The sequence below is a fragment of the Phacochoerus africanus genome, chromosome 3 (assembly GCF_016906955.1).
Source record: "Phacochoerus africanus isolate WHEZ1 chromosome 3, ROS_Pafr_v1, whole genome shotgun sequence".
Lineage (NCBI taxonomy): Eukaryota > Metazoa > Chordata > Mammalia > Artiodactyla > Suidae > Phacochoerus > Phacochoerus africanus.
In genome coordinates, this window is record NC_062546.1 from 191,637,444 (window position 1) to 191,665,065 (window position 27,622).

The window sequence follows — 27,622 nt, forward strand, 5'->3', positions numbered from 1 at the left end:
CTGTATCTTCACGGAGACAACATTGGGTTACAAAGGGAACTCCATATATATATATATACACACTATTTAATTCGGTGGGAGTTGAGGGTGTCAAAATTTGAGTATATGCTTTGAGGACATACGTCATCTCCAAGCTTTTCTATGAAAAGAGTTGAGAATCATGACAAATTAGTTTCCCACGGCTGCTATCACAAATTATTACAAAACTAGTGACTTAAACCAACACAAATTTATTATCTTAAAATTTTGGAGGTCAGAAGATCAAAGTGGGTTTGATAGGGCAAAAACCAAGGGTGTTGGTGAGGATGGCTTCCCAGGGGTACCATGGAAGAGTCTGTTTGCTTGTTTTTTGCACCTCTGGAAGCCACCTGCTCACAACTCCTTCCTCCATCATGTCACTTTCCTCCTCCTGCTTCCGTTTCTGTCTGTTCTGTAGTCAAACCTCCCTCTGCCTCCTTGTAAGAACACTTATGGTCGGGGTTCCTGTTGTGGATCAGCGGTTAATGAAGCTGACTAGTATCCATAAGGACACAGGTTTGATCCCTGGCATCGCTCAGTGGCTTAAGGATCTGGCGTTGCCGTGCGCTGTGGTGTAGGTCACAGACATGGCTGGATCTGACATTGCTGTGGCTGTGGTGTAGGCCAGTGACTACAGCTCTGATTCGACCCCTAGCCTGGGAATGTTCATCTGCTGCAGGTGTGGCCCTAAAAAGAAAAAAAAAAATTGTGGTTACATTCAGAGCCCACAGAATAATCCAGAATCATCTCCCATTGCAAGATTCTTAACTTAATTACATCTGCAAAGTCTCTTTTATCACATCAAAAAACATTCCCAGAGTGCAGGAATCAGGAACTGGATATATTGGGGGGGGGTGTTATTCTGCCTTGTAGTCACATATAGTGAGATAATGAAGCATCAGGAGTTCAAGGTCAGACAGCCTGGGCTCTCTGGACCAGTTGTACAAGTTACTCACATTCTGCTTGTCTCAATTTCCTCATCTTTTAAATGAGGATAATAGTATTTACCTTCCTTGGAGAGCTATTGTAAGGATTAAATGCATTAATATATGTAAAAATCTTAGGACTTGAATTATACACCAAAAAAGTTTTAGTAACAATGTCTGGGACATACTGAGCGGTTATTATGTTTGAGAGATGATTTCTATCTTACTAAAGACCTGTGTATCCCCTTGGCAGGCAGACAGACAGATACATACACACACCTTGCATCACTTTCTCTGTCTCCAGGGCCTCACCTTAATTCCAGGCCCCAAGCCAAGGGGCTCTGGTTCTGAGCGCATGTTGGCTAAGGCACCACATCTAAGATACTCAGCCTGCTTCATATCTCCTCCTGGCAACGCATCCACAGAGCATCAGGGAACACGATTCAGCCCTTGTCACATTAAACAGAAGATCCTGCAGCCGTGGCCCCTGGCAACTGAGAGGGAGAATTGGGGCTGAGTCCAGCTTCCGTCCCAGCAAACTCACTCCCTCTTTCTCCCTCACCTACCCCTTGTCTGCAACATAAAATCACCAATGGCGAGGAGGGGGTAGATAGAGGGTGGGGGGAAACAACCCTGCCTTCCTCCTTCAGTCTCTCTCTTGGGACAGAACTGCACCCCCAGTCACTCCCAGTTCTTAGGAGTCACTCACGCATTCTCTGGATGTTGGCCTCACTGGATCTTTGGGTGACTGTGATAACCAGGAATAACTAAGCAGAAACTATAGAGCTCTTGACCAAAAGAAACAAAGCCTTTGTCTTTGTGTAAAAATATCTGAAGTCCTGGCACTTCTTTCTTAATAAACTAAAAAATGTCTCTCTGGAGTTCCCGTTGTGGTTCAGCAGGTTAAGAATCCAACTAGGATCCATGAGGATGCCAGTTCGATCCCTGGCCTCACTCCGTGGGTTAAGGATTTGGTGTTGCCACAAACTGTGGCGTAGGTCACAGATGTGGCTCAGCTCCCACATTGCTGTGGCTATGGTGTAGGCTGGCAGCTGCAGCTCCAATTCGACCCCCGAGCCTGGAAACATCCATATACCATGGGTGTAACCCTAAAAAGAAAAAATAATAAAAATAAAAATATCTCTCACTGTTGCCTATTCCCGGGCACCCTCCTCCTCACTCCACTTGGGGAAGAGCCCTGGTCACAGCCACAAGCGACAGCCACCAAGATGTTTATTTCTCATTGGACATTTCCATTTTCATCCAGCTCTGCAGACTTCCTCATAAACCCTAACGGAGGCACAGAAACAGATCATCTTTATCTCAGCACAATATAGGACTGAGGTGTGCCAGTGTGCAGTGTAACCAAATGGTGTCCAACATATGAAATTCGAGAGGTGATGGGGGGCATTTTGCAGACTTAGTAAAGGGTTCCCAGGACCCAGCCCTGTTTTCACCTCATTCCTCAATTAGGCTCACAACAACAACAACAAATTCCTCATGAAGGGGTCTTGAGTCGCTTCTCTGGAATACCTCTTTTTCATAGGCAAATTGCAAATATTCCCAAAGTCCAAGTTTGCACTACATTTCGGAGTCTCACCCAGACTTCATGGGTGTGACTAAAAGCAAGCTCTGGCCCCCCATCAGTGCAGTAAAAGCCACTAAGTAATCATTTAAGGAGGTGATTTTCTCACTATGTATGTATTACCTGGACCTGTTGCCAATTTGCTTTTCCCTCCTTAGGAGTCATGTGTTACATCTCGTGAGGCAGTTATTTTGTTTGTTTGTTTGTTTTATTTTATTATTTTATTTTATTTTTATTTTTATTTTATTTTTTCCTTTTCCCAGGCTGCACCCGAGGCATATGGATGTTCCCGGGCTAGGGGTCGAATCAGAGCGGTAGCTGCCAGCCTACACCACAGCCACAGCAACGCCAGATCCAAGCCGCATCTGCGACCTACACCACAGCTCATGGCAACGCCGGATCCTTAACCCACTGAGCGAGGCCAGGGATTGAATCCGCATCCTCTTGGTTCCCAGTCAGATTTGCTAACCACTGAGCCATGACGGGAACTCCAGCAGGTATGTTTTTATGCTTTTGCACTACGGGGGCATTTTTGTGGTGTCTGCAGGGCCCTCTTAGAGCTTGCTCATTTAGCACAGCAACGTGCAAAGTCACTGAAGCCTGGTTCTCTGATGTATGTTGACGACCTTCTTCAAAAATGGGAGGAATTTTCTCACGTGAGAAAACTGCAAGAATCAAGGGAAGTCCCTCTGGTCCCAAACCAGGCAAATATTTCCCAATATGTCCCTGTGCTGTTTGGTGGGAGGGGCTCAAGAAAGATTGATGGAGAGGCCAGCTGGAAACCCTTTGTGGACACACAGTAGTCACACACCAGCCCCCAAAGCTGCAGAGGCATCCCTGTGGCCACTTAATTACCTTTGTGTCTGTGACATATCTCTGTAGAAATGACTCCATTATGTTGGACAGCAGACATTATCACAACATTGGAAATCAACTATATGTAAATAAAACTTTTTAAACAAGAAATTACTCTATTAGTATGTCTTCCTGTAGATGTTTTAGGCTGATGAGTCATTCGCTTGGCTGGCAACATGTTAATTATGATTTTTTTTAAAGTTGGATATAAGGCAGTCAAAAACAAGCTTTAGCCTCCTGCTTTTCAACTTCTTCAAACATGTTTAGGGTCCATCTGAAGTGTCCCTTTCATGACTCAGTTGTTCAGTGCTGAGTTAAGGAAATAAAAATTGAGAAAGGTGACTGACTTCACGAAGGAGAGTTAGACACCCCCCCAAAAAAAACCCCAAAACTTAAAGGCTCTGAACACACATGGCCCTATGATGGCTGGCTTCATCTTCATTCGAAGCGAGACAAATATTGCCAGGAAGGGGAAAAGCCAAAATTATTTAGAGCTGGACAGGCAAACGAAGCTAAACATATGCTTCTGTGTATTTCTATGTCTTTATCGATTATTACACCCAAGGCAGCATCTAGCTCAATAGTTTGCACATAAATTTTGTTGCTCTGAAAGAAAGGGTAGAAGAGGTCATCCAGAATTATGAAAAATCAGCCTCAGAAAGTACATATTAAAATGAGAGGCGGAGTTTCCATTGTGGCTCAGTGGAAATGAATCCGACTAGGATCCATGAGGATTCAAGTTTCATCCCTGGCCTCGATCAGTGGGTTAAGTATCCGGTGTTGCCACGAGCTGTGGTATAGGTCACAGATGCCGCTCAGATCCCATGTTGCTATGGCTGTGGCATAGGCCAGCAGCTGCAATTCCAACTCAAACCCTAATCTGGGAACTTCCATATGCTGCAGGTGTGGCATAAGAAGACAAAAAAAAAAAAAAATGAGGGGCAGGAGTTCCCTGGTGATGCAGTGGGTTAAGGATCCCATGAAGTCACTGCTGCTATGACACAGTTTCAATCCCTGGCCTGGGAACTTCGCATGCTGTGGGCGCGGACAAAAAATAAATAAAATAAAATGAGGGGCAGAGACACATACATACATACCCAACACTAATACAGTGGGTTGGGAGCTCACTAAAAACATTGGTGACATGCTAATGGGGTGCAGTCCAAAAAAATCAACTCTTTTCATTCTTTTACTCAATCAACTAACACTCATTGTCTACTCTGGTTCAGGCATTGCCTTAGGCTTTAAGAATACAGTAATAAAGATGACAGGAAGGTCCTGACTCTAATGGAGGTTATATGGGGGGGGGGGGTTTGAGCGAGAGAAAGAGAGAGAGTAGGGTGGGCTAAGGGAAGATGACAGGCCACAAGTAAATTGCAAAAGCAGAAAATGATAACTAGAGTGGGTTGAATGGTGACCCCTCCAAAAAAGATATGTCCATATCCTAACTCCAAGGACCTGTGAATGTAACCTTATTTGGAAAAAAGCGTCTTTGAAGATGTAATTGTTACAGTTCTTGAGATAAGATCATCCTGAATTATTGGTGGAGGGATTTAAATCCAATATCAAGTGTCACTGTAAGAGACAGTGAGAGACATAAGAAGAGAAGAGGGCATGGAAATAGGGGCAGAGATTAGCGTCTTGCAACAGCAGCCAAGGAAGGCCTAGATGAGCCAGAAGAAGCAGAAAAAGATGCTCTACTTGGGCCTTGCAAGGTAGTATGGCCCCATCACTACCTTGATTTCCAACTTCCGGGTTGCGGAGCTGGGAGACACTTTCTGCTGTGTGACAGCATGACATTTTACAGCCATCTGCCACAACAGCTAGAGGAAACCAATACAGGTTTTAAAGAAAACAAAACAGGCTGATGGAGGCAATGCTGGAAGGTTGCACGCTGTCAAAAGGCATGCTCTCTGCAAAGAAGAGACCAGGAGAGCATCCAGGTCCCCCTCACAGGGACCCCGAGCAAGCTGTTCTTCCTTGGTCACCAGCTACAGTTGTGGCCAGGAAAGGACATCTGGTTTTGTTGCCTGCCAACATCACTTCTCACTTTTCCTGATGAATAAAAGTTCCTTTCCTGTGGGACCCACGTATTGTGAAATGGGGCTGACTCCCTCCACGTGTGCCCCCAAGTCTCGTTCACGCAAATAGACACAGAGCCACAACTGCACCAGAGAACCCCATCATCTGGACACAGTGATTGGTCCAGGAATGGACATGTGACCCAGGCCGGGCCAATCAGAGGATTTTCTCTGGAACTCTGAGAAAAGTCTTCCTCTCTCCGCCAGGGGGCTACACTAGCCAGATGCGATGCTGGGGCTGTGATTCCCTGACGCAAACTTTTAGTTGACCCAGTAGCCTCTCTTCTCCCCCCCCACCGCCGTTTTTTTGTTTGTTTGTTTAAATTAGTTCTCAGTCTCTCTTTCTTATAAATGAAAGGGCTCTAATTCGAGGCCCTGTCCTAGTGACCTAGGCCAGGCCACATGTAGCACGTAATTCTTCGTGTCTCTCTTGGACAAAAATCTAGAGGACTCTGCCCTCACTCTGTGAATCCCATCCTGCTTCCTCCCTAGTCAGCTAAAGGGGTGGGGGCAGGTCTTCGTACTGTCACAGCAGAGAGGGAGGAGAAAGAAGTAATCCAAAAAGAAAAGAGTCGCAAGAATCAAAGCCAAGAGAACTAACTTGAAAGAGACACAGAACCCCCAAAAGACCGGTTTCTTAACATCTGTTTATCCCTCTGAAAATGCAATTCTCTAACAACGTGCCCCAGTTTTGTACTTGGCCCAAACCCCCATCAGTGTTTCACTCTGTATCAATTTCAGTTATTTGGTACAAGGACAGAACTGATTGTAACTGGTTCAAGCTGAGAATGGATTTATCAGAAGTCTGGAGAACTGGCTCTGAAAATGCGAAAGAACAAAAGGATGAATCACAACTAAAATCAGGCTTCTGGACCAGTGCAGGCGAAGGGCTCCAAAGCCAAAGACTGACATCACTTCTGCCTGGGACTGCTGCCCTCCGCTCAGACCCCAAGGAAGTTTTTCCGCGTGGAGACGTCAGGGGAGAGCACCTGATTGGCCAAATCCAGGCTTCGTGACCACATCAGGGGACGCGGGGCTGGAGAGTGTTTCAGGTGGGTTCTGCCTTCCCCTGAGACGCCTGTGGTGAAATTTCCTGAACATAAATTAATTTTAAAATATCTACTTTGTGCTCTCTACGGTTGAAGCAGGGGGGAAACAAAACCTGAGATGCTGCCGCAGTCTTCCAGTTGTGTTACAACAGTGCCCTCTAGTGACAGACGCACAGTAGGGTGAAAAACAAGGTATTTACATACCTCGCTAAAATGTCCTGCTGAAATTCAGTCACACTTAGTTTCTGATTTAGACCCAGTGCAAAGCAAGAGAAGAATCCACAATGCACACGGCATCCTGTGAAGGGGGCATATGACTTGCAATGGATGTTAGCTCGCATCAACCACATTCCACACCCAGGGGAATTCAAACAGCCCTTGTGGTGAGAACAAGAGTGTCACTTTTTTTTCTTTCTTTTTTTTTTTTTTGGTCTTTTTGCCATTTCTTGGCCCGCTCCTGCGGCATATGGAGGTTCCCAGGCTAGGGGTCGAATCGGAGCTGTTGCTGCCAGCCTAAGCCAGAGCTACAGCAACACAGGATCCAAGCCGCGTCTGCAACCTACACCACAGCTCACAGCAACGCCAGATCCTTAACCCACTGAGCAAGGGCAGGGATCGAACCTGCAACCTCATGGTTCCTAGTCGCATTCGTTAACCACTGCGCCACGACAAGAACTCCAAGAGTGTCATTTCTGCTGTGACTGTCCAGTGTGATTACTTCCCTGAAGATAAAACGAGCTCTTTTGAAAGTGAACCTCGATGGTCAAGGTGCAGAGAGTCTGGACAAGCTTCTGGAGTTGAGCAGGGTATCTGACAGTCCACTTCCCTGGGGTCTGGCACACAGGCCAAGTCAACCATCGTCAACTAGGATTTAGTATTCTCGTCCTTCTTTACAATTATGGCTCTTAGAAGAAACAGCTCTGGCAAAAGTGGAATCTGCAAATGCAATGCATTGCTCATGCTAAGCAGATACCTTATTGTGTCTTTGGTGGCCCACACAGATTCTATGGAACAACTAGACTTTTTATGATGGGTGTGAAATAAAGTTTAGCAGGCTTGAGTTGCTTTGTTTTTGTTTTTGTTTTTTTATGGCTGCACCTGCAGCATATGGAAGTTCCCAGGCTAGGGGTCGAATTGGAGTTGCAGCTGAGGCCTATGCCACAGCCACAGCAACACCGGATACAAGCCACATCTGCAAACTACACCACAGCTTGTGGCAACATTGGATCCTTGGCCCACTGAGTGAGGCCGGGGATCGAACCTCCATTCTCACAGAAATAACATCAGGTCCTTAACCTGCTGAGCCACAATGGGGACTCTCAGGCTTGAGTTTTTAATGACATAAATCCTAGCAAGGTCCTCTCTGGGGCTATCAGAGCCTTCTGTTTTCCTATCACAAGTTATAGACAATCTTTTCAGTTGCTAATTGTGTGAAATGCTCAGGAAACATCTCAGACCTCAGCCAAAGCTTGGAGAGGTGTGAAAGGAAGGAGAGAGCCGTGGGTAGAGAGACCAGCTGGTTTCTAAGTGACGTGGGTTGAGTAGTCCCAAAGCAGAACCCCAAGGATGAACTGGAAATTGGGGAGAATTTCCTCAGGAGTAGATCTTTTCTGATCCTCTCCGTGCTCAGCCAAGGGGGCCCATTAGAAGTTGCAGAGATGGGTCAACCCCTGGGGGCATCTTGGGAGATGCTGCCAAGACAACGTATTTTAAACTGAGCGGAGAATGAAGAGCATAGCAAATTCACACACACACACACACACACACACACACACACACACACGGGGGTTGGGAGAAAAAGAAGGGAAAACAAGGAAAGGAAAGAAAAAGGAGTGAAAATGGAGGAGGAGGGGAAAGGAAGAGAAATGAAAAAGGAGTAAAAGCCCAGACATTCTGGCTTAGAGAGACATGAGAAAGGCAGCCGATGTGAAATTATTCCAGAAATTTCTGAGTAGGTTTTATAACATGGAGCTCAAACTTAGGAGTTTCTAATCAACAGAAGATGGGTGTGTGCTTGTGGCCCCATTCTTTTTTTTTTTTTTTTTTGGTCTTTTTGCTATTTCTTGGGCTGCTCCCGCAGCACATGGAGGTTCCCAGGCTAGGGGTCGAATCGGAGTTGTGGCCCCATTCTTTTCTCACCTCTCTCCCTTTCTCCATCTTTCTCTGGGAGGGAAGGGAGGCTTTCACCTCTTCCTACTCGTGCCTCCATTTCTCTCTGTGCTGTCAGCACCTCCCAGCATAATGGGATTGTTGGTGGAGTGATAGAAGGACCAACGGGGCCTCCACAAAGTCCCATTGTAACAGGGAAGCACAAACCTGACTCCACATGGATGTTTCTTTTACTCTAACCTTCCCATTAGAATGCTTTTGCTGCAAATTAGTCGCTAAAAAGGGATGCTGCCTCCCAGGCCTCAGGGTTAAGCTAAAATACCCTGGTTGAGCTCACAGGAAACGTCTTATTACCCAGGCCCACCTATGAATGATTGCAGGGAAGAAGAAATTAACACATTCTTTACCTGGAAATACTTGCAGCAACTTTTCCCTTTTTTACTTTGCCTCCTCACCTTCCCCTCTTTGTTCTTTAAAAGAAACTAACATCCAAAACCCTAGCAAGGTGGTTCTTGGGAAGGCTTGTCTCGGGTCATCTCCATGTGCTGGCTGTCTGAATAAAGTCACTATTCCTTGTCCCAACACTGGTCTGTCGTGCAGTGAGCAGGAGGGACCTGGACTTGGTAGCACCATCAGTGCTGAGGACAGACTGATGGGGTACAGCTGCGGCACCTGCTCCATCCTTTGTCCATTAAGTTTTATCCCTCTCCTTCCCCCTCCGCCTGCAACTCTCCCACTCTACTTCCCCTACTGGATAAGCACATTCTCAAGTTTCCAAAAGTTACCATTTCTATGATGTTTAACAATATCAAAATAATGCTTACCAAAAATGTGACATGCTCTTAAGGTTAAAAAGGGATTTTTAAGATAGCTACAAAAATACAAAATGATCTGCTCACTGGGAGTCCCTTGTGACACATTTTACATTTTAAGAAATGCAGTATAATCAGGTAAAGGGTCTGGATAAGTTGATAAATTAAACTAGTTCATCATTTATCTCTATTGTATATAACCTCTTTTGAAGGTTAGGAAGTATTTGTTCCTTTCTATCTGTTCTATAATTTTCCTCCTAGATGTATAAACTAAATGACACACATAATAAAAATCTTAGAGTTGGGTTTCTTCTGTTTTTTAATTGCATTGTTGCTTTTACTTGCTTCTAAAAAAAATCCTTGTTGAGACTTTTTAAAATGTGGGTCGGAGGGACCACTTGTAATTATAATATCTTACATATTTATGGTGCTTAACAATATCCAGATGCTTTCATATGCATAATCTTGATTTTCCTAACAACCTTGGTACAGAAGATAAGGCAACTGAAGATCAAAGAGTTAAAGGTCATATACAAATAATGAACTTTAAAACTGAGACCAAAATCTGTTCCTCTGCCACCTAGCCCACTGGTATTTTCATCCCACCACGTTGTAAATTGGATACTGATAGCGAGTAGGAGGAGATGGTGACATTTCAAGAGTACACTCTTATTTGACAAGTCAATTTTCTAGGTTACTCATTCAAATTCCTCAATTACTTCATGATTTCCATGTACTTATATTCTTGCCTATGTATTATGTTAAAGAAATTTAGATAACCTCAGAAAAGTGCAAAAGAAATTTCAGAACTTCCTGCTATGCTTTTCAAGGTAGCTCAATAAATAGTTCACCTTAAATAAGATTTTCAGTTTTTTTTAACTTCTCCTAGAGAGAACCACACCAAAATTCTGCTTCCCCCTTTCTAAGATCTAATTTTAATCTGAGGGAAAGAAAGAAAGTGGGGATGAGACTGTGTTGATCTTGTAAGGACAAAAACAATCCATTTAGAAGTTTGTCCATTTGTATCTCTCCTCCCCTCCTATTCTTTTAGGGGGTCCAAGCACCCAAACTCAGCCCAGTCTCGCTGCCATAAGATTCGTCCTTAAGCCTGAACTCGTACTTCTTTTCCAATTGGATGTACTAAGTATAGAGGTCTCCAAAAAGATCCAACTGAACCAGCATTTATAGGCATTAACATCTGTCCTGGAAAATGAAGTTCATGGCATCAAATAATGTTATAAATGAACGGAAACATACAGATCTCAGATTTTTAAAAAATATGTATAGATTTAAATGTATAGACTCAACCAAATAATACATCATATGAGCAACTGAGAATTTGTCCATTATGATTAGAATTGTGATTCATAATATGCCCAGTCTCCATCCACAGACTGTGAGTTCTTACTGCAGCCTTGTGCAGCAAGTGTGGTATCAGTTGTGGAAATGTTTCCCCAAGAAATGAATTTGAACTTCAACCTGTTCTCAAGTGTTGATAGAAGGGGTGTGTCATGTAGCGAAACCATAAACAGTTGGGGGATGTGATGGCCATGGAATGTTACGTGTATCACATGCCAATGTCTTATGCAAAGGTAGGTGTTCAACACAATTTGTTGCATGAAGGAATGAAGGAATGCGTATTGCAAAGCAATTTAGGAATTCAAACACGGACCAAAAGAACCCAAGTCCTGCTCCAGGGACCCAACTGGACCCAATCTTCCTCCCAGTGGCGATCTCAAATCAGCCGATCATACCCCACTTCTCTCTAGTTAATTCCATGATCCACTGGCCCCAGCGGAGTCGTATAGAAATACACAAGAAATGGAGGAGCAGGACAGCCTTAGAGACGAGCTTTCATTTTAACCTGATTTTTTTGACTCCTAGGGTTGCTGCTCATTAAACAGGGGAAAAAAAAATGGTTCGCAATTTTCAAAACACGTTGCTTGTTAACTCATTCCAGATGCAAACAACTTTTAAGGCAAAAATCACTAGAGGGAACGTGGTGAACAGGGCCTAGTTACCGAATGAGGTCATATGAAAATTAAAAAACACCAAAGAATAAAGAGTCCATGCTCTCCGGGGGGATGAGCTATGCAACCCAAGGAAAAATTAAAACCAATTACAGACACTAATCAGCACTGCATACACATTCGACTCATTTGCATACAACACAATTATCCTAATAAGGTGTTGAACTCAACACGCCCAGCTGGGTTAGTGTGTCTCCAAGAACAGGAGGCGCTGGGCTTTTACCCCATGTGTTGGCTGTTCCCTTATGACCATGATGGTAAATGAACACCCACTCACCAGCACCGCTAGACTTTGAAGATTTGAAATAAAAGCAGTACAAATCCATGTGTGGCCAGCATTCAGGCCCCCTCAGATGAACTAGAAACAGGCTGATTCTGGGTCAATGCTCCATTTCTAGAACATTCTATTTGATCTTATGTTTTAGAAAACCACAGTTGTCTTATGCTATATAAAGAATTCTTCTTCTGCTTCTTTTTCTTCACCCTGGATGGGCAGAGGAAGGGGACATTTTGAGATCATCTTCCTGGCACCAAGGTCCCTTTGACCAGCAGATGACAAAGGATGGACCCTTTCCTTAAAGAGTCTGTTGTGTTTGGAAGCGGCTGCCTGTAAGGAAGAGGCTGGCAAGCAGGATGGTGGCTGGTGAGTCTGCAGATCCCTTGCAAATCCACTCAGAAAAGATTGCTTGGGTTCAGAACTGACCACAGTGAATCCTGTGTCAACATTTGTCTCTGCCTCCAGCACCTCAAAGGTCTGTTCCTGTCTGAGGACCTTTATTCTGGCCCCATATTCGAGGTGGAGAGAAGGCAGATGCAGCTGAGAATCTGTGGCTGGGCTGCTGGGCTGGCATGAGTGGCCAGGGCTTTTCCATGAAGCGCCACTGGAGCTGTCTGACCCTGGTCTTCCACCGGGCTCAGGGCACTCCCCAGAGCCCATCTTGAACCTCCTGCCGCGGTTCCTTCGGTTCCTTGGCTCTAGGGTCCTAATTGCAGAGACAGGAGTCAGCTTGGAGCCCTGGGGGAGCATGTCAGCTCCCGAGATGCCCTTCCTAAGTCCAGGTCCTGGATTCAACTGGACCTATGGGACAAGATAAAGAGGAACAAATGTAACCAACTTCACCTGGGCTACTTGCCAGTTCTCCTGTTTCCTTAGTCACGTCTCTCCATTGGCCACAACCGTCATTTCAAACCGTCTGAACTGTCTTCAAATCATCAACGGCACACCCTCTCCCTCATTCTCTCATTAGACGGTCTCACCATCGGCATTACCAAGGCAACAAAAACCCCTATCGGTTGGCTGCTCTCTCCATTTCCTACCAGCAGACTGACCTACCACTTCCTCCGCCCCCTGCACAGGAGAAGTGGCCCGTCCCTTACGGAGCTGTGACTCCCTCATCATCTCCTTCTGCCTTCCGGGGGGCCCCACCCCATCAATTTACATTTTTCCCCACTTTATTATCTTGTTTCTTCAGTCTCTCTCTCCCTTTCCCTCCCTCCTTCTCTCCCTCTCTCTCTCTCCCTTTTACTTTTTTCCATCAGCAATTACACCTGCTTAAGTCTATCTTAAAAAAACACCTCCTCTCTGCCCCCCCCCCAGTTCTCTCTCTTCCACACTCAAACTGCTTTATAAAATTGGTCCCCATCCATTTTTCCCGCTAACCTTTCCCAACTTCCCATACCCATGGCATTGACTTTTCCTCCTCCCCTTTGACTGAAATTGCTCTTGCTTAGATCACCTACAGCCAGTCTACTCATCATTAGTTTTTACTTGAGCTCTGCCTGACCTTTCTCCTTTACATTCGAAGATGTCTCCTTAAACTTCTAGGCCAACACATTCTTCTGGATTTTCTCCTTCCTTTCCATCCACTCCTTCTCAGTTTCCACTGAAGGAGCCTCTTCCGTCATCAGTTCATTATAATTCTTCAGTGCTAACCTGAGATCTCTCTTCTCCCTCTGCATACTCTCCCAGAGCAATCTCATTGCACACCATGCCTTCAATTTTTTTTTAATTTTTTTAGATTCTTATTTTTTCTATTACAGTTGATTTACATTGTTCTGTCAGTTTCTGCTGTACACCATGCCTTTAATTATTATATAAATGATAAGGCTACTGAAAATCTAATTGTAGTTCAGATATGTCTCTTAAGTTTCATACTTAACTTATCCAACGGTCTTCCAGGCACAAGCTCTTGAAACTCAGCATATCCCAAACTGAATTCATCTCCCGCCTCATACTAAATCTATTCTGCTTCCTCTCTTCCCCATCTTAGAACCTGGCATCGTTCAACACGTATTAGCCAAGCAAGGGTATCAGTTTCCCTTCCCCAACCCCCTGGACTCTGTCTCCCAAAGATCTCTCAGACCTTCCTGTCTCTCCATGCCCCCTGCCCTGAACCCCAGGGCAGTCTGTCATCATCTCTTATCTGAATGACTGCAATAGCCCTCTGAAGAGATGTCCCATGGATGCTCTTTCTTCCCTTTAATCCATGGTCCACACCACTATTAGAGAAGCTTTGAAAACAATTTTGATCATGTGATTCTCCTGCCTCAAGTGGCTTCCTACTCCTCTTAAGATAAAAAGCAAAGCCCTTGGGGATTCCTGCCGTGATGCAGCAGAAACAATCCAACTAGGAACCATGAGGTTGCAGGTTCGATCCCTGGCCTCCTTCATTGGGTTAAGGATCTGGCATTGCTGTGGCTGTGGCGTAGGCCACAGCTGTAGCTCTGATTAGACCCCTAGCCTGGGAAACTCCATGTGCCACAGGTGTGGCCCTAAAAAGCACACACTCACACACACACACACACACACACACACACACACACACACACACACACATCTAAGCCCATAATCATGGACAGCTACACCCTTCTCAGTCTGTCTCTTCTTACTCCAGCCTGATAATTCATCACTTCCTGCTCTTGCCAAAACTGAACTTTTTTCAATTCCTTGAGCACTATCTGCTCCTCCCAAATGCTGGTGTTTGTGTATATTATTTCCTCTGTCTGGGATATGTCACTTTTAACCCCTTTCCCTATTATCCCCTCCAAGCAAATACACCATTTCCTCTTAGACGCCTTCTCTCTGTCACTGAATCTGATTGGTTGTGAGATTTTCGACAAGTTGCCTAATTTTTCTGCACCGCAGTTTCCTCATCTATAAAAAGAGATAATAATAAGTATCCATGTCATAGTATTGTTGAAGGGATTAAATGATAATAGAGCCTGGACACAGTAGTGTCAAATATAAGTTGGCTGTTACCATCATGCATGCTGCCACTAGCTCTCCTAGCAGCCTGTACCTTCCATAGCATAGTAGTTTTGCACTTGTTTGCTCAAATTCTCTGCATCTTCTTCCAGACTTTGCCAGCTGGAAGAGTAAGGGTTGCAGACATCTTCTTAATCATCGTGTCTCCAGTACCCAGCACAGTGCCTAACACATGGTAAGTAATCACTGGATTTCTGTCAAATCAGTAAATTCAATGCCTAACAAAATATAAATTGTTTGCATGTAGAAATGCATGGAAATGTAGACTCTAAAAATTAGGCCCCTAATTATTGGACATTAAATAGACACAAAGTCTTATCCAGAAACTGCAAAACGATAGGCATCATAGCGATGGCTATTTCTGCAATTTTTTAAGAGAAGGAGTATCAACTTTTCTTTTTTTTTTTTTTTTTTGAGAGAAGTCTAAGATCCTTCGACCACATGGCGCAAGTGAGCACATGATTATTAATGTAGAAATGCAGATGTGTGCAGTTGGCGGGAGGAATTTCCAGGAGCAACAGAATGCTGAGAGATTGAGACAAATCTCTTGAGAGAGAATAAAGTTTCTCTTGCCAAAAAAGCCACTGAAGCGTGTTTGTAGGAATTCCGATCTGGTAGAGCCCATCTTTCTAAGCAATATTTGTAAAAGATTCCACATTGAGAATTGGGTGTTTTTGAGTTTCAGGGAACATTAGCAACGGGAAGAGCATTTGTCACTCATTTGACTCCACACACGTGAGAAACGGGAGTGTATCATCATTGAAGAACAATAGAGCTGTTAAGGAGCAGACTGACATCCTGAAGGGAAACTCGTATTGTCTCTTACTAACAGTGACTCCAAGAGATAGCAGAAGGTAATTTCTCCTACACTTAAAGAATTAATTAAAAATTAATTAAAACAAATTGTGTAGATAATAAGAAACCCCCAAACAATGACAAACTTGCTTACTTAAGGGTTGAATCTAGGGAGTTCCCATTGTGGCTCAGCAGTAATCAACCCAGCTAGGATCCATGCGGACACGGGTTCAATCCCTGACCTTGTTCAGTGGGTTAAGGATCCGGCATTGCCATGAGCTGTGGTGTAGGTTGCAGATGCCACTTGGATCCCACGTTGCTGTGGCTGTGGCCGGCAGCTGTAGCTCTGATTTGACCCCTAGCATGGGAACTTACATACGCTGCAAGTGCAGCCAAAAAAGAACAAAAACAAACAAACAAAAAAACAGAGTTGAATCTAGTCTCTTCCAATTAGCTAATCTTTTTTGTTTGTTTGTTTTTCTTTTTAGGGCTGCACTCAGGGCATATGTTTCCAGGTTAGGGGTCAAGTTAGAGCTGCAGCCACTGGCCTATGCTACAGCCACAGTAACGTGGGAGCCAAGCCACATGTGGAAACTGTACCACAGCTCACTCACAGCAACACCAGACCCTTAACCCACTAAGCAAGGCCAGGGATTGAACCTGAATCCTCATGGATCCTAGTTGGATTTGTTACCGCTGAGCCACAACAGGAACTCCCCCAACAGCTGATCTCTTGAAAGGTACTTAGCTTAACTGCTGAACTAAAACCAATGATGTTAAACTGCTATCCTATAGTTATACCTATAGTTACTTCAGTGAGAGCAAGAGTGTAGGGTTGGAAGTGTGTGTGTGTGTGTGTGTGTGTGTGTCTGTGTGTGTGGGCTGTGGACAATGGGGAGGAAATGAGAGGAACAAAGAGGGAAGAATAACTGAGTGGAACTGAGAGACAGAAATGTGAAAGGAGCCCCCAAGAAATGCTACAGAAGAAGCGGCAAATGAATCACTTGCTTCATGAGAGACTAGCTTCTTTTATTTTAAATAGCTAATAAAGAACATCAAGATGAACTTAGCCAAAGGTCTGTTGATAAGATGAAAAGAAATATATGTTTGCTTATGCCAAACTAGCTTCTGGACTCTTACACTATTTGCTTTTCTGCAGAGACAACTTGTTCTTGACCACAAACAGTCAATCAACAAATATTTCTGAAGCAGCTCTTTGTCTGGTACTCTACTGGAAACAGACATTTAGAGTACTATACTGAAAAGAAATGGCAGGTCATAAAGTCCCAAATTATATGGTGCAAGAATGAAGAAATACAGGCGTTCCCATTGTGGCTCAGTGGGTTAAGGACTCACTGTTGTCTCTGTGAGGATGTGGGTTCCATCTCTGGCCTTGCTCAGTGGGTAAGGACCTCCCGATGTTGCCACAAGTTGGAGCAGGTTGCAGATGCAGCTCTGATCCAGTGTTGCTGTGGCTGTGGCATGGCCTCAGCTGCCGCTCCAATTTGACCCCTGGCCTGGGAACCTCCATATGCTTCAGGTGCAGCCATGAAAAGGAAAAAAAGAAAAAAAAAGGAAAAATAAATAAATATAGAGTCAAAATTTAGGTGTAAAATGTTCGAGTTAGGAACATTCTAGGTATGGCAGGTTTCATAGAGGAAATGCTATTTGAGCAGAGCTTCGAGGGTGCACAGGTAAGAGGAAGAGAAAGATACTGCTGGGCAAGAAACAGCTCAGGCAGATGCCCATAAAATGGAATATTATTCATCCTGTAAAGGAATGACGTTCTGACCCATGTTACAACATAGACGAACCTTGAAAGCATCATGCTGAGTGAAATAAGTCAGACAGACCCCAAAGGACAAACATTGTATGATGCCAGCTATATGAAGGCCCTAGAATAAGCTGAGTTAAAGGGACAGAAAGAAACATAGAGGTTACCAGGGTTGGGGGACGAGCTGGGGGAGAAGGAATGGGGATTTATTGTTTAATGGGTATAGAGCTTCTGTTTTGGGGTAAAGAAAAAGTTCTAAAAATGGATAGCGATGATGGTGGTTCAACAGTGTAAATGTACTTAATGGCACTGAATTCTACACTCAAAATCGTTCAAGTGATACATTTTTTATGTCATGGATATTTTACAACAAAAAAAGACACGGGTGCCAGAGGGAGCTTAGAGTTCTGGAAAGACCCTTGGAATAACCAAAGAGTGAGGCAGCAAAGGCCGCTATTAGGTGGGGCCTGATTATGAATATACCCTTGCAATTCAGACACGTGAGCTTTCATTTTATTTGGTAACTTTTGCTATTGAGCCGACAAGGAACATAAAGCTGGCCATCATTTTAAAACCTATGGTACAGCCCTGTGCAGACTCAAGCAGATGCCTGGAGCCAGAGTGAAGAGTTAGAACGTTGTAATAATAACGCACATTTGAAGTGATGTGGGTTTAAAGAAGGAAAAGGAAAAAAAAAGGAAAGAAAAGGCTCCAAAGAAAACTAGAACAGTTGGGGGCTGTCTGAATGTGGGGCTTCTGAAAAGAGAGGCTTTAAAAGTGATGGATGGATCAAAATCTGTGCAAATGGGAGGGTGACCAGAGCCAGAGAAGTTGGGGACCGGGTTGTAGAGGCTGACTTCGGGTTTGTGTGGATTGAATTTGAGATGAGGAAGAGAGCGTTCAATGGTCTTATAGGGAGTTGAAAAAGCCAAAAGCTCAAGAGACAGAGGAAATGCGAGTACAGGGGTAGGTTGAACTATGATAACTAAATCCCCAGAATGGATTTTACTTCTAAATCTTGGGGAAACCTTTAGTTTAGGATGGTGGCTCTCAACTGAAGGAAACTTCACACACTCACTGTAGCCTCCAGGGCGTTTGATAATGTCTGGAGATATTTTGGGTTGTCACAGCTGCAGGGAGGGGAAGTCGGTGCTACTAACGTCTAATGATAGAGCTAAGGACGTGCTAAGTATCCTATAGTGTGCAGGACATCTCCCCCACAACACGGAATTATCTAATTTAAAATGTCAGCAGGGCCAAGCTTGAGAAAACCTGATTTAGGGGCAAGAAGAGTAGAATCTCTGGGGGAAAAAAAAAAAAATGGCAGGAGTTCCCGTCGTGGCTCAGTGGTTAACGAATCCGACTAGGAATCATGAGGTAGCGGGTTCGGTCCCTGCTCTTGCTCAGTGGGTTAACGATCCGGCATTGCCGTGAGCTGTGGTGTAGGTTGCAGACATGGCTCGGATCCTGTGTTGCTGTGGCTCTGGCATAGGCCGGTGGCTACAGCTCCAATTCGACCCCTAGCCTGGGAACCTCCCTATGCCGTGGGAGCGGCCCAAGAAATAGCTAAAAAGACCAAAAAAAAAAAAAAAAAAAGAAGGCAAAATGATAGTGAGATAGAATACACTCATTAAGTACAAGAGCTGAATTAGGAGTTCCCATCGTGGCTCTGGGTGTTAAGAACCCAACATAGTGTCCCTGAGGATGCAGATTCAATCCCTGGCCTTTCTCAGTGGGTTAAGGATCCTGTGTTGCCACAAGCTATGGTGTGGGTTACAGATGTAGCTCAGATCTGGTATTGCCATGGCTGTGGTGTAGACCCCAGCTACATCTCCAATTCCATCCCTAGCCTGGGAACTTCCATATACCTCAGGTGTGGCTATAAAAAGAAAAAAAATTGACTGTAAATAAGAAATTTTTGGAGTTTCTGTTGTGGCTCAGCGGAAACGAACCCAACTAGTATCTAAGAGGATGCAGGTTCAATCCCTAGCCCTGCTCAGTGGGTTAAGGATCCAGTGTTTTTATGAGCTGTGGTGTAGGTTGCAGACATGGCTTGGATCTGGTGTTGCTGTGGCTGTGGCATAAGCCTGCAGCTGTAGCTCCAATTCAAACCCTATCCTGAGAACTTCCATATGCCACAGGTACAGCCCTGAAAAAAAATTTTTTTTAAAGAGCTGAATTATGGGAGTTCCCATCGTGGCGCAGCGGTTAACGAATCCGACTAGGAACAATAGGGTTGTGAGTTCGGTCCCTGCCCTTGCTCAGTGGGTTAAGGATCCGGCGTTGCCGTGAGCTGTGGTGTAGGTTGCAGACGCGGCTCGGATCCCGCGTTGCTGTGGCTCTGGCGTAGGCCGGTGGCTACAGTTCCAACTGGACCCCTAGCCTGGGAACCTCCATATGCCGAGGGAGTGGCCCAAGAAATGGCAAAAAGCCAAAAAGCCAAAAAGCCAAAAAAAAAAAAAAAAGAGCTGAATTATAGAAGCCCACAGGGGAGAAACTTTGCAGGAAGGAGTGGTCAGCGTTTACCAATGCTGCTGACCCTGACCTTGGGCACTGGTGGCCTTAGAGAGAGCAACAGCCTTTCTTGTATCTGTATGAGAAGTAAGAACACAGGGAAAACTGTGGCCCCCAAGACTGGAGAGACAGACAGTTGAAACAGGGAGACAAGGCTTCTAGGAGCAGAGACTCAAAAGCAGAAACCTCTGTAGGAACCAGGATGGGAAGAGAAAAACCTGAATCCTCATTAGCATATGGCTGGAGGCTTAGTGTGGGACAACTCTGAAAGTTAAAAACTCCAGGGTACCCCATCATGGCAGCTGGGGGTGGGGGTGCCCACAATTTTGTGAGATTTCCCTCCAGGAGCATGAAGAGATTCTCACAATAAATATCGGAGAAAATTCCATTTGTGCTTCTGGAAGGAGAAGGGGGAAAAGGGACTTTTTTTTTTTAATTGAAGTATAGTTGATTTGGAATGTTGAGTTAGTTTCTGGTGTATAGCAAGATGATTCAGATCTTTTTCAGATTCTTTTCCTTTAGAGTTTATCACAAGATCCTGAGTATAGTTTGCTGTGCTATATGCAGTAGGACCTTGTTTAATCTGTTTGATACATAGTAGTTGGTATCTGTTAATCCCAAACTCCTAATTTATCTCTCCACACCTCTTTTCCCCTTTGGTAACCAGAAGTTTGTTTTCCATTATCTGTGAGTGGTCCTGCTTCATAAATTATTATTATTTTTTTTTAGATTCCACATATAAGTGATTTCATATGATATTTGTCTTTGTCTGACTTACTCCACTTAGTCTGATAATCTCTGTTCAGATTTTAAAATAGTCCAGAGCACTCTGTTCTTAAAATGCTACTCTTAGGGGAAACTAGTTAATCAGAGCCTAACAGGCCTGTGTATTATCAGAGACTAACTTCCCTGGGGGAAGAGAAATACTCAATTTCAGTTACTTTCGCCTTCCCTGTGAGAGAAGGAAAGTACTCAGCTCCAGCCCACTCTAGTCATTCTCTACTTCCTAAGGGAGGAGAAATAAATTCAAACATTTGTGAAGTTTCCAGTTCAAGGCATAGACTCACCAAGACTGATACAATTATAGAATGCTTCCCCTTCCCCAACTTCTTACCACCACCTCAGTGGTGCTATTTGCAGCAGTTTTTTTACCTGCTCCATCATGCCTGGCTATCCAAAAAAAAAAAAAAAAATTGTAAGGCATTACAAAAAGTAAAAAACACTATTTGAAGACACAGAGCACATCAGAACCAGATGTGGCAGGAATTCTGGAAATATCACACCAAGAATTTAAAACAACTAGGAACTAAAATATTCCCTGCCATGTCAATAAACAAAGGATATTACAGCCATCAAGCCATCACATTTTAGCCACCTAGGACGGTGAGCTCTGAGGACACTCAGGATGAGAAAACACAGGATAAAGGCTCCAGAAAGCTGAGGTGCATATGTAGAAAAGGCCTAAATTCTGTAATTTGAGATGTTTGGTTTTCTTTAATTATTTGGTTCCTTTTTTTTTTTTTTTTTTTGCTTTTTAGGGCCACACCCAAGGCATATGGTGGTTCCCAGGCTAGGGGTCTAATAGGAGCTACAGTTGCTGGTCTACACCATAGCCACAGCAATACAGGATCTGAGCTGTGTCTGCAAACTACACCACAGCTCACAGCAACACCAGATCCTTAACATACTGAGCAAGGCCAGGGATGGAACACGCCACCTCATGGTTCCTAGTCAGATTCATTTCCACTGTGCCAAAAATGAGAACTCCTGGTTTTCTTTAATTAATAGTAATCTTTTGATGTTCTGGCTACCTGGTCTTTTATTGCAAAAACTCATATATTTCCAAGCTCCTCCCACTGCCTCTTTGGATCAGTTTTCTCAGCATTATCTGAGATGCTGTGTCCCAGCTTAAAGTCCTCAGAAATAAAGCCCTCAGCCTGCCAAATAAAACATAACTTTCAACTTTTAGGTTGTGCAAATTTTTTATCAGTCAACACAACAATGATTAATCTGATAAGGATGCTTATGGATAAAGTAGACAGCATGCAGAAACAATTGGAGATGTGAAAAGAGAGATGAAAATTCTTAAGGAAAAAAAAAGACTTTAAAAAAAAAGTAATAGAGGGAGTTCCCATCGTGGCTCATCGGAAACAAATCTGACTAGTGTCCATGAGCACGCAATTCAATCCCTGGCCTTCTCAGTGGGTTAAGGATCTGGCCTTGCCATGAGCTGTAGCGTATGTTGCAGATGCGGCTTGGAACCAGTGTTGCTGTGGCTGTGGCATAGGCCAGGAGCTACAGCTCTGATAAGACCCCTGGCCTGGGAACCTCCGTATGCCATGGGTGTAGCCCTAAAAAGATAAAAATAAATACATAAGTAAGTAAATAAATAAATAAAACTAATAGAAATAAAGACTAACTTTGATGGGCTTACAAGAAGACTAAACACAACTGAAGAAAGAAACTCTGAGCTAGAGGACATATCAGTAGAATCCTTGAAAAACAAAAAGCAAAAAAAAAGACTGTAAAAAAAGGACAGGATAACTAAGGACTGTGGGACAACTACAAAAAGAAGGATAGACACATCATGGAAATACCAGAAGAAGAAAGAAAGGAATAGAAGAAACATTTGAAACAATAATGACTGAGAATTTCCCACAAATTCATATCTGGCACCAAACCACAGACACATCCACCAAGGACGGACACAGCAGGCTGAAAATTGCCAAATGGAGAACAGGGTGGACACTCAATTAAAAACGTGGTGAATGAATGAACAGTGACAGATCTGGTCATGTATTCAGACACTCGTTCATTTACTGAGCAGCTACTATATACCTCGTTGTCATGCTCCTCAGGAATACCCTGAGAAGCACCAGACAGTAGGCCCTGACACAAGCTCATGTGGGTAGAGATATGATGAGACATCTAGTGGCCTTCTTAGACAATAACTGCACTGCTCTGGCATGACCTTCTAGTTTCTGCTTTACAAAGCACCTCCCTGCATATACTCTTTTGATCCTAACACAATCGTGTATGTCAGTACCATTCAGAGGCTCCATGCATAACTGCTGATGATGGTCAGGATAAAACAGAAGTTACTTGGCAAGGCTCTCACTTATTCACACAAGAATGGATTTGCCAGAGTTCCCATCGTGGCTCATTGGTTAATGAGTCCGACTAGGAACCACGAGGTTGCGGTTCTATCCTTGGCCTTGTTCAGTGGGTTAAGGATCCAGCGTTGCCGTGAGCTGTGGTGTAGGTTGCAGACTCGGCTTGGATCCCGTGTTGCTGTGGCTCTGGCATAGGCCGGTGGCTACATCTCCGATTCGACCCCTGGCCTGGGAACCTCCATATGCTGCGGGAGGGGCCCAAGAAATGGCAAAAAGCCAAAAAGCCAAAAAAAAAAAGAATGGATTTGCCTACCATGTGCCAGACACTGTTCTAAGTACTGGGAATAAATGAGTAGACCCAAAAAAGGTCCCTCTCCTCATGGTGCTTATCTCTCAGTAGCTGACCACATTCCTGATGATGTGGCCTCGGCCCGCCTGTCCATCCTCTTCCCCCAACCCCCTCCCTTCTCTCCAGACACATGGAACCACAAAACAATTTCTTTTTTTTTTTTTGTCTTTTTGTTGTTGTTGTTGTTGTTGTTGCTATTTCTTGGGCCGCTCCCGCGGCATATGGAGGTTCCCAGGCTAGGGGTCCAATTGGAGCTGTAGCCACCGGCCTACGCCACAGCCACAGCAACGCAGGATCCGAGCCGCACCTGCAACCTACACCACAGCTCACGGCAACGCCGGATCCTTAACCCACTGAGCAAGGGCAGGGACCGAACCCGCAACCTCATGGTTCCTAGTCGGATTCGTTAACCACTGCGCCACGACGGGAACTCCCACACAAAACAATTTCTGAACATGCCCGACAGGGGCACCACACATTATTACCCTGAACACCTTCCTCGCTTCTCCCCCTGGCTGCTTCCTTCTGGACCACACAGCTCAGGCAGATCCAGGCATCACTCCTCAGGGAAGCTTTGCCCATCACCTTCACTGGGTCTAGCATCCTCCCCACTACCCCCACATGTCTATGCTGGCTCCAAGGGTTACAGGAGAAGAGGCTAACTTATAGTCACAGATCTCACTTGACGAGGTACTATTGTCTTTATCTGGTGGATATCAGTCACTTGGGCCACCCGGCATTTGTCCCCTCACAGACCTTCCTGGGGAACCCTCGCCCTCCCTAATGAGTCCTGGGAGTGTCTGAGTCTGCAAAAAATCTGGGAGGCAGGGTAGGGAGCCTTTGCCTCAGGACTAAGCTAATCCACATGACCCCATTCCCCTGAATGCAATGATTGATTTAAAGAAAAGAAGCTGATCCAAGTAGGTCCAACTGAAGCGAAGTCCAGAAGTTTGATTGGACCATTGTGGGGGCAGGAACTCAGAAAGATAGTCCTCAGAGCTGCTGGCAGCCAGCTGGTGACCACAGGGGCCTATGTGAGTAAAGGGTAGAGCTGAGAACTGGATCCTAGGCCTGCTGCTTAAGACCCAGGCTACTTAACTTACAAAAGTCCCATACATTTACCCCCATCCTCTCTCCCCCCGAAAGAAGTTTGGGCTGGGTTTTCTATGCTGAAAAATTCACCCTACTGTAGGACTGAAGTAGCTACAACGTGTTGCCTTTCATGCTATATTATAGGCAGGACTTTGTATATGCTTTCTTCAGGGACTTTTTATGACACCAGATACATAAGTTTCTAGAAGGTAATCCCCTGTTTTGTTTGCAAATCCTAGACACATTGACAATTTTTTCCAAACAAAACAAAACAAAACAAAACAAAAAACTATACTGCACACCCCAGATTTGACTTAACTTCCCAAAGTAATTAAGCTGTGTAAGCTGTGGTTCAGAAGTGAAAATGTCAGTTAGTTTTTAAAACAGAAAGGATTAAAAATGCGTCCCCTGCTGCACACACATATTAAATTTTTGCTTGACAGTGAGGTTTAAATTCTGGAGATTAAGGCTGAAGGAAAAACTCTAGATGCCTTGGAAATTAGTGAGTTATATAACAGGCAACTAACAGAAACAGTGCCTGTCCGCCTTAAGTGAATAAGAAGGTAAATAATTTAGAGATCATTTCATATAGAATCAAAGTGACTCATATTTTATTAATAGCTCAAAGCTGATGACAACAAAATTAATCAAAAGGAAAGATAATTCATCTTTTGCCTGTTTTTACTTTATCCAAAAGGCCTTAAAGGGGTTTCTAGCCATTTCTCAAGGTGGGAAGCCACAGAAATTTTGCTGTGACTATCACATACACCTCTCTGCCTGCGCGTGCATGCACACGCGCGCGCGCGCGTGCACATACACACACACACACACCACTAGACTGCAGTGGTCACCCACCTGGCTTTGGAATCAGGTAAACATTTCCTCTTGTGTCTGGGATAAATAACTGATCTTGTTATCCCAGTTTTCCCTTAGTTTTCCCTTCTGCAAAACTTCCTAGGTTATAAGAAGGACTAAATAAAATAATCAATGTGAAATACTTAGTCTGGGACATAATACAAGCAGTAAAACAGAGTGCATTCTAGGCCTTATCTTAAACCCTTCATAAGTGTTAAAACATTTAATGTAGATAACAATCTATATTCTAGGAAGATGCTAATATTACTCTCATTGTGCTAGTGAAAAAACCAAGTCTTCAGATCAAAGCAGCTACTAAATGGCAAGGCTCAACTGCCATGTGACACATTGTAAGAAAAGACTCCTGGTAGATCTCATGACTGCGTTTGCGTTCAATAGGATGCTTTCATTTCAAAATTTTCTTTTGAAAGCTTCTAACCAACTAATTTGATTAGGGGTAAAATTGGACAGTGATGCAGGATGCTTAAAAATTAAGTCAACAGGACTGCATACTTAATATCCCCAACCATAATTACAACTTCAACGTCTTTAGGTCCAAATGGAAAAAACTCAAGATATTTCTGAACCCAAAGAGTGCACACAGTATTTGCTTATAGTTGAGGAGTATGACTAAAGGAAAATCTGACAAAGAGAGTATTGTCTGGTTCTATTCCAAACTACTTGTGTAAGCTACCAGCTCACAGAATCTGAACTTCCTGATCTGTCAGATGAGGTTTAATTAAATCAGTGACTCTCAACCATGCTACAACCTGTATATTAGAACTATCCAAGGAGCTTTTTGAGAAATACCCCCGAAGAGTCTAATCTAACGGACCTGGGGTGCAGCCATTGCCCAGGAATATTTGAAAACGACCCAGAAATTCTGACGTGCAACCAAGGTTGAGAAGCACGTGAGAACCAGGACATTACACCATCTCTCCCATGGGAAATCACCGTTCCACGTGTATCTAGAAGTCAGAGAGGCCAGACAGAAATACCTGAAGTAGAATCTTGTTGCCATCATAGTCCTGTGTTTGCCAGCGGGTGCGGCTGATGGGGACACAAGGATGGGGCAGGAGAGGCACTAACTGGCCAATCTCTTGAACCTTGAACTGCAACACCGAAGCCTCTTTGGGGTCCACCGCCATTCCGAGGGGCAGCTGCTTCAGGGAGAGCTGCAGAGTAAAGCTCTCGGTGGCATAGAGCACAAAGAAACAGAAGTCGCTCTTCTGCAAGGTGGCTTCCCTCTGCAGGATCATTTCATACAGCTGGATGGCATCCTCGTAGTTATCAAAGCTGCAATAGAGCGTCACTCTCAGGATCTCGGTGTCACCGTGCACCTGCCTCACTCCCCAGACGGGCATCTGGTGGTCCAGACTGTAGAATTCCTGGCTGGCGAGAATGTAGGGGCACGGTCTTCCCTGCACGTTCTGGGCAGGGTAGCACTGCCATGGCCAATGCTGGAGGGAGTCGAGAACGCGACATAGCCGCTCCTCCCCGAGGCTCTCATGCAGGAAGAGCAAAACAGACATCCCCGGGAATCGTGACCGCCTGGAGTGGCACTTGTCATAGTATTTCGCCGGACTGACCCGCTCGGACACCAGAAAGAGACGGACCTGTGGGCAAATGCGGTCCAGGAGTTGGTCCAGGGTTTGCTGCAGAAGTGAGCCATGCCCAGAGTTGGCGAGGAGGTGGACAGTCATGGCCAGAGGCTCCTGTGTTTCTTCCATCGTGGACTCCAAGGATGACAAAGGATGCCAGCGGGGAGGGCACGCTGGTCCAGCTTCTGAAAGGAACGGAGGGGCGGGCGGTTTTCAGCGCAGCCTTCTGCCCACAGGGAAAGCTTCAGGACTTCAGAGCCCAGCCCTTCCCCTGTGCTGCTGGTTGCCTCCAGCCACACTGAGAGAATCCCCACAAATTTCAGGCACAGCAGCCTCCCCAACACACCGCAGTAGCGGGGTCAGTGTCATCCGGCTGGTGGATAATGTAACTGCGTGTGCGGGGCTCTTTCGGGCGCTCCCAGGGTTTCTGTTTGACCTAAAAACCTATAATCCTGAGAAACACCGGGGGTGGGTGGTTCTTACAGACGCTCAGTAAAGGAAATGACCAGGCAGAAAGGAACACAGTCGGCTCTGTGAGGCTGATAGCAATCTGGTTGGTTGAAAAGACATCCACTTCATGGACCCACAATGGGTTCTGATTTCCTCCCTACATCCCCGTGTTTACAGTAGCCTCCAGGCCACCTGAACACAATGGACTGCTTGAAAACAATTCTCAAAACTTGTCCCTTTGCCAGGATTTTTTCACCCTTTGTTTTTTTTATTTGATGTTTGAACAATTGATGCCAGGGCGGTGGAGAGAAGCTGTTTTACCTCAGTAATTTTGACCGTTTAACTGAAA

General features: G+C 44.7%; 1 protein-coding gene across 2 annotated transcripts; it reads right to left on the reverse strand.

Moving 5' to 3' along the window:
- Positions 1 to 696: 696 nt before the first annotated feature.
- Positions 697 to 27,306, reverse strand: FAM124B (family with sequence similarity 124 member B). Of its 2 annotated transcripts, XR_007134094.1 has the most exons (3): positions 26,221 to 27,306; positions 11,743 to 12,543; positions 697 to 1,438 (listed from the first exon to the last, which is right to left on the reverse strand). XR_007134094.1 is itself a non-coding variant. In XM_047773639.1 (2 exons), the coding sequence occupies exons 1-2, from the start codon at positions 26,950 to 26,952 to the stop codon at positions 11,911 to 11,913; spliced, it is 1,365 nt and encodes a 454-aa protein (XP_047629595.1). In that variant the 5' UTR covers positions 26,953 to 27,306; the 3' UTR covers positions 10,708 to 11,910. The 2 variants fall into 2 exon arrangements, 1 of the variants encoding a protein (XP_047629595.1); XM_047773639.1 differs by lacking the exon at positions 697 to 1,438 and having other exon boundaries at positions 10,708 to 12,543.
- Between the last annotated feature and the right edge of the window lie 316 nt (positions 27,307 to 27,622).

Coding starts and splice junctions, on each gene's coding strand:
- FAM124B (XM_047773639.1), bottom strand. CDS start 26,952: ATGGAAGAAACACAGGAGCCTCTGGCCATGACTGTCCACCTCCTCGCC. Junction 12,544..26,220: donor GCAACAAGATTCTACTTCAG/GTATTTCTGTCT, acceptor CTTGTCCCATAG/GTCCAGTTGAATCCAGGACC.